The sequence below is a fragment of the Phocoena phocoena genome, chromosome 11 (genome assembly GCF_963924675.1).
Source record: "Phocoena phocoena chromosome 11, mPhoPho1.1, whole genome shotgun sequence".
Lineage (NCBI taxonomy): Eukaryota > Metazoa > Chordata > Mammalia > Artiodactyla > Phocoenidae > Phocoena > Phocoena phocoena.
The window spans coordinates 76546220-76553892 of NC_089229.1; the positions used below are offsets into that span (position 1 = coordinate 76546220).

Below are 7673 nucleotides of genomic sequence, written 5' to 3' on the forward strand. Positions count from 1 at the left end.
ATAGCGTAGATAACATATATTGCCACTGCAGAGGTGGTTCATATGTATATATGTGTAAAATGGGTAAGGCCTGTTCCATCTATGAAATTTTTCTGAAGACAAATTCAGTAAGATTTAATATTGAACACCTAACCAAGTCAATAGCTTTTTCCGCTTTGGGGGAAACTAGTTTCAAGATCTAAGGTATCAGGTTTGTAGAGTCTATAAAGGACTCATCATCCTAAAGCAGTTTGCAGCTTGACCTTCTTTTTTTATACTGCTAGTTACCTTAGCTGTTTCTCGGCACTCTGTTTAAAATTTGGGTCTCCCATCCCTATCCTACCTATCCCTGTCACCCTTATCTGTCACTCTAGACTCTATTTTTCCCCTTTCCACCTGTCACCATCTGACATTTTTTATTTGTTATCTGTCTCCCCACCCTAGTATATAAGCTTCATGAAGACAAATTATTTCTCTTTTTTTCACTGCTGTATCTCCAATACCTAGAACAGTGTCTGGTACATAATAAGCACCCAAATGTTTGTTGAATGAATAGACAAGAAAATAAATAAAAGTAATACCCATACTTCAAGTTTCTGGTCTGTGACGTACAGAGATTAGATGTCATCACTCCTGTCCTCACAAGATAAAAGCTGAACAAACTGAAAATCATGAAGCAGTAGTGTTTATTTCAAAATGGACTTGTACTAGTTGTAAATATACACTGCAAACTCTAGGGCAACTGCTAAAAAACTTTTTTTAATAAATATAACTGACATCCTAAGGGAAGAGAGAAGATGGAATCACATAAAATCCTCAATTAAAACCAGAAAGGGGGGAATTCCCTGGTGATCCAGTGGTTAAGGACTCTGTGCTCTCACCGCCGAGGGCCTGGGGTGTGATTCCTAGTCAAGGAACTAAGTTCCCACAAGCCATGAGACGCAGCACACACAAAAAAGATAAAACCAGAAAAGGCAGAAAAAGTAGAACACAAAAAAGAAACAACAAAGGCAACGAATAGGGAACAGTTATAAATATGGTAGAAATTAATCCAACTATATCAATAATCTCTTTAAATGTGAACAGTCTTAATACAAACATGTTTGTTATGCTATGAAGTCATTTCAAGGATCACTGTTATATATATGGGCAATTTCAAAATATTTTAAGCAATATTTGGACGTCTCAAAGACCTTCTTGTACCCTCCTCATAAATACTTAAGAAAGGATAACAGAAACAGTGTTGTAGATATTTATTTCTGGCTGTGTTGGGTCTTAGTTGCGGCACGCGGGATCTTTTGTTGCGGCGCTCAGGCTTTTCATTGTGGCGCTTAGGCTTCTCTCTAGTTGTGATGCGTGGGCTTAGCTGCCCTGCGGCATATGAGATCCTAGTTCCTCAACCAGGGATTGGAAGGCAGATTGTCAACCACTGGACCACTGGGGAAGTCCCATGTAGATATTTAAAATTAAATCTACTCTTGGCCCCTTCAAGCTGATTTCCAGCAGTGCTCCAGAGTATAATTTCCTTTAATTTTCTCTGTCTTATCTTGCTGAGAAGGACAATACCCAGAAGACTATCCTGAATTTTCAAAGAATATGTCAACAAAACTCTTTCCTCTCAAATGCCATCCAGTGCCACTGTAGCCTATCATTTCCATTGATTTTAACCAATGCTGAATCAAAATTTTGAGTTTATAATTAAGCTCCAGTAGACCAATGGAAATTGGATACAACAAGAGTTGATTCATTGGGTTGTAATAAACTCTGACTTCCAGAGTTCAAGAATCACAAGATCCTCTGTGACCCAGCTCCAAAACTCCCACCTAATGATACTGTTTTCCTGCCTAAGCAACAACCTGCCCTTAACTGCTTTCTCTACATTTCTTTTGAATGACTGTAGCTCTGATCATGTCTCCCTGGTATCCTAATCCCACTAGCATGTGTGTATTGTTAGAAAACATAAAATGCAAGTGTCATAAACAATTCCTAAGCAGTATATGAGAACACGAGAGTACAGCTGACCCTTGAACAACACGGGTTTGAACTGCACTTATATGTGTTTTTGTTTGGTTTGTTTCAATAAATACTACAGTACTACACGATCCATCCCCGGATGCAGAAACTTGGATGCGGACTGTAAAGTTATACATAGATTTTCAGCTCCAGGGGGTGGGTGGGGTAGTCAGCACCCCTAACGCCCAGGTTGTACAAGCGTCAACGGTACATTTGCAAGGCTGCGTTTTATACCTGTAACATATATCGTGGTCACGTTTTGTTTTAAATTGGAGAATAGGAAATATAATACATGTAATCGGTACGAAATTACAAGACCAAAAGTAAGAACTAGGTCTCCCTACCACCCTCATCCACCAGCCACCTGGTACCCTCTCAGAAGACAACCACTGTTACCAGTTCTTTCCAGGGATATTCTATATCTACTACAAGTAAATATGCATTCTTTACACATACATTCATAGGTAGGTATATACATACATCTTTTTTACATAACTAGTGTATACTGTACACATTCTTCACATTGTTTTTCATTTATGTCCTAATGTTCTTATTGATATATAAGATCCTGACAAGCTGGGGCATGTAGTGGTGGCATAACCAATTTCTAACTGACCTTAGTAAACCAAAAAGAGGCATCATAAGGTATCACAGTACTGAGTATGTAGGAAATTCTAAAATCTTTATCTGTGTTTCTTAATTGATGCCCTATTATGTACTTATCCTATATTACACACTTTATTATAATAACCCTTTGAGGTGCAAAGGGTTATTTGCACCTATAAAAATATTTTATAGGTGAAGAACTGAAAGCTCAGAGAGCTTAACTAGCCCAAAATCCCAACTAGAAAGTGACCGAGTGGCCTCACTCCGAAGCCCATGTACAGTAAGTCCCCTACATATGAACGAGTTCCATTACGAGAGTGGGTTCGTAGGTCCAACAAAGTTAGCCTAGGTACCCAACTAACACAATCAACTATACAGTACTCTACTATAATAGGTTTATAATACTTTTCACACAAACAATCATAAAAAACATACAAAAAATAAAACATTTTTAATCTTACAGTAGAGTACCTTGAAAAGTACGGTAGTGCAGTACAACAGCTGGCACACGGGCACTTTAATATCTTTGAAAGTTCACAACTTGAAGGTTCGTATGTAGGGGACTTACTGTGTTCTGTACCATACCAACTGCATCTCTGATCTTAACAGATAATTTTTTTTAAATATAGTATTCTGTATTTTTTATTTTGTTTAATTCAAAGATACATCACAGTTGTCCTCAACTATAGAAAGAGACTCTGCTAAAATATCTAATTCCTCTCAGCTACTTGAATTACATGTGGATATTGCCTTCTATAATTATATTCCTATAGCAGTAAAACTAGAAAAAAATTACAGATAGAGATTTCTATATTTGGCTTACTGCAGAACAAGTTACATGACAAAGGGTGACAAAACTTCAACCTTCATATTTTGGAAACAAGATTTGCCATTTAACACAAATTTCCTTCTTTGAACTGGACAGTCTTTAGGGTTAAACCCAAACATAGCTATATGCATATTGTAGGTACTTCAACAGCTCAAGGCTGAAATTCCCACACCGTGCTTGTTGTCAGTCCGTTGTTCTCCTGCCTAGTGGGCTCTGGAAGTGAATATTCTGCTACTTTGTGCAGTTGATGCTGAATGCTATGTCCACTGAACTGGGGTCGCCCAGGGTCACCAATCAGTACTCGAGTTCTGTAGACCCAAAAGCAATTTTTCAGCCATCGATGTAGACTGTCTGCAAGGTCTTCATCATAAAACATATCTCCAAGCACAACAAGGTCCCACTTATCCTGTTCCAAATCCAGCATGTTTTTGGTTAAAATGGGAAAAGGATTCAGTTGGTTCAACTCACAGTTTAGTGTAATAGCCATTCCTGCAACTTTAAAAAAGCACATAGTGAATTGGTATATGCTAAGTTGTTTTAATTCCCTATTAATTAATTTAAATAATCTAGAAAACCTCCAACAATATGTTTTTTTCCCATTCTGTTGAAAGTTGTTTTTTTAGGTAAAGCAGCCTAAAGTATACGCCAATATAAGCTATTTCCTGCAATTCTCAAATATATGAATATCCTGAAAATAAAATAAATAAATACCAAACACCTGGAAATGTTGAGGTTTTAAGGAACATTTGCTGATCTACAAGCCTTGTGCAGCAGGATGACAAGTTGGACCTGAGACCCCATATACAATAAAGCTCCTCAAGGGCTAGATCCTCAGTGAAAGGGAAGACTAGAAGAAAATCAGATAAAATTAAACCTTACCTGTCTCAACTTGGGTTCGAATGGAATAAAATCTCCCTCAAAGACACCGGCCTATCTTCACTTGGGTTTTGGTCAAATAAACACTACCTACATATTTCAGGAAATGCCTAGCTCAGCAATGACCAACAGTTAAGTGCTCCCAGGTTGGAATCACTTTGGTATATGTGCCAGACACAAATGGAAGTCCTCCTGTGAAAAATGCACCATCAACTCAGGCCTCAGAGGATTCCCACAGATAATGTCCCACTGAGCAAGTTCACAATATCAGATTATAAGATTCACATGGAAATGGGCTAGGCTATGATGGGTTGAGGCATCTGTAGATATTTATCCTGGAAGAGAAAAAGATGAGCTTCAAATATTTTAAAATGTGAAATTCTTACTAGGGTCTATGTCATTGGCCAAGATCCTTAAAGCTCCGCTCATCTTAGCAGCGATAGCTGTAGCTCCACATCCACTCCCAATATCTAACACAGATTTTCCTCTGACAACGTCAGGATTATCCAAAAGATACCTAAATTAGAAAGAAAAGGGAAAACATTATCTAAGATAGAAGAAGGTCAGTAAGACGTATACAAAAATTTTTCTTTGGATTGACTGGACAAAGAAATAGTGAAACTTTGCAGAAGAATTTGGTCCAACATTGGCAAGTTTGGCCTGACTAGAATGAGATAAAATGTCAACCTTAAGAGCTGGGCAGAGGTGGCAGAGAGAGGACCTAGTCATTTTGGTCTTTCTCTTTGGCAGGTGTGAAGAGCAGTTCCATCCAACTGACTAATCATGCTCTTCAAGTCAACTTTTTAGAAGTGTTGAGCACTTATATGATCCAGAAACTACTAAACACCAAAAACACAGACTGACAAAATACTGCTAAAACCAGGACTCAGTAAGCTAGATGCAAAATTCACAGTCTCCTTTTCATTGTTCAACAGAGAGTGATTTTACCTACTGCTTGAACTGTTTTATAATGACCTCTCTGGTAAGGTACAATCAAAGACCAGTTCAACCAAAGAATTTGGACCTGGGCTAAGTAATTACCAAGCAAGTGAAGATGAATGGGAAAACACTGAAATAATAAATGTCAACTGACACTCGACCTTAGTATTGTAATAATAAAGAAGAGCAGAGGGAATTCCCTGGCGGTCCAGTGGATAGCATTCCACGCTTTCACTGCTGAGGGCCATCAGGGAACTAAGATCCAGCAAGCCAAAAAAAGACTAAGGAACTATGGCAAGGCAGGGATGTAGTACCCTGTCAAAAGGGGCAGCTGTTACCCATCTTGAGCTAATTGTTGCCCCACAGAAATGGGGTGTTATCAGAGATTTAGATCCAGTGTTATCAGATATTCTTTTTTTTGGCCCTGCCTCATGGCTTGTGCCGTCTTAGTTCCCCGACCAGGGATTGAACTCAGGCCAGGCAGTGAAAGCGCTGAGTCCTAACCACTGGACCACCTGGGAATTCCCCAGAGATTCTTTTTTTCCAAATCGAAATAAATTTTTACATGCAATCCCTCAAGTTTTAAATGTGAGCAACTGATTTTTTTTTTAAGTTTACAAGTAAAGGCCAAAGAAAACACATCTGTGGATCACCTATTTGTGACCTCTGATTCAGACAAGTCTCTTAAGGAATTTGATGGCACTTATATTTGGAGTTGATAAATAACAACTTGCATAGATATCACTTAAAATGTATTCTTTTTAATGATATAAGCAAATAAAGCTTGAAAATTTGGCAACACAACAGCCAGAATATTGGACTTGTTAGATATTGGAAAGCTTTCCAGAACTTAGGATTCTCCAAAAGCTCTATGTTTGCATTTATTTATTTTGCATTTAAAACTATATACAACCTGAATTCTGCTAGACCATACCATTCCTGTGAAAGAGAAGTCCTTATCCTTTTCCTTTCAGTTTTGTAACCTCAAGGCATAAAACGATTAAATCATTTACCAGTCTAAGAGCAAAGACTAGATTAAAATGCTATAAGTTCTTGCCTTTGTTTCAGTGGCTGTTTTAATAAAAAGCACTGTGTGAATGTGTGAGAAAATGTCCTAAAGAAGACCTTTGCAGTATGGGGAGTTAGAAAGGGGGAACATTAAAAATGCAGAGGCAGTGCCGCAACTAAGAGCCCGTATGCCACAACTAAGACCGAGCGCAGCCAAATAAATAAATAAATATTTTTTAAAAAATAATTTTAATGCAGGTGCGACTCCAGAGTTCACCTGAGTAATGTCCCAATCACTCACATCCCTCATCCTTTGGGAGCCTGGGAAGAGGCAGTGATGGAGGAAGTGTAAGGTTTAAGGAGCAATATTTACGGGATTAAACCAGGCGACCTGAAGGACTGGGGCTTTAAGCTCCACTGAGGAACTCTGCACGGGCCATGCATCATGAACCATGAACCTGAGAACAGTGTGAGATTTCTGGATCATGACCAGCTACCTAGGGTCTTGATAGCTGACCTAGGATTTCTCTTGGGGAGAGAGCTATATATCGGGAAACACCTTGATAAGCTTGGAGCAGAAGGTAAAGCTATGCAACAAAGCAACCCAAAACTTTTCCTAAACTGCTCTAAATTAAGAAAAGAATTTGGGGTTTTACTCTGGTTTTCTGTGAGGAGCAGGGAGAATAAGGCATTGGAAGGGACTGAAAAGAGTAAGGATATGCAGAGCCCTAAAGGTTCCCGCTTCACTTACGGCCGTACCTAGACAGGGCTTGGCCTCCTGGCCAGTAGACTGCCCAGTAAGGATCACTGTGGGGCCACAGGTCAGCTCTCTCCCACCAGAACTTGCATCTGGGGGTCAAAAGCCGCAACTGGATTTCAGGGGTGAGGCTACCACGGCTGGTGACTTCAGTGTTCTCCTCCAGGAAAGCTTTCATCTCAGGGTCCAAAAAGCTTCCGGTTCCCCTCCAGGGGCAGTGACCCCAGGGAAACAAAGGAAAACCGCTGCTTCTCACAGCCTTCCGAAGGACACCACAGCGGTTCATGGCACATGATGTAAATGCTCTCCAACCCGGGCTCAAGGCCATCGGTCCTGTCCCAAAGCACAGGTTTGTTGGTGCTGCTCTTGATAACAGCTGCTCCTCCTGGGGAAAGAATAAGGGTCTGGCTGCCAAACTGATCTCAGCTGGAATCTCTGGACCTCTAAAAACATAAATAATACTGAAAACTCCAAGGCTCACCAATACTTCCAAATCCTATTGCATAGTAAGAAAATGTTAGTGTTAGCTCTGTAGCCGATGCTGCACAAGTGCAAGTTCATTTTAGGTGAAAGCGTTGGTGCCTTAATTTAGGAAAATCCAATCTTCTAAAAGATGCCTTTCCACAACAGAATCCTTTTCAGTAACTTATAACAACAAATATACAA

The 7673-nt window shown here is 39.5% G+C and overlaps 1 protein-coding gene across 1 annotated transcript; it reads right to left on the minus strand.

Moving 5' to 3' along the window:
- Positions 1-3578: 3578 nt before the first annotated feature.
- Positions 3579-7335, minus strand: ETFBKMT (electron transfer flavoprotein subunit beta lysine methyltransferase). The gene is made up of 3 exons (XM_065888114.1): positions 7010-7335; positions 4690-4820; positions 3579-3922 (listed from the first exon to the last, which is right to left on the minus strand). The coding sequence occupies exons 1-3, from the start codon at positions 7333-7335 to the stop codon at positions 3579-3581; spliced, it is 801 nt and encodes a 266-aa protein (XP_065744186.1).
- Between the last annotated feature and the right edge of the window lie 338 nt (positions 7336-7673).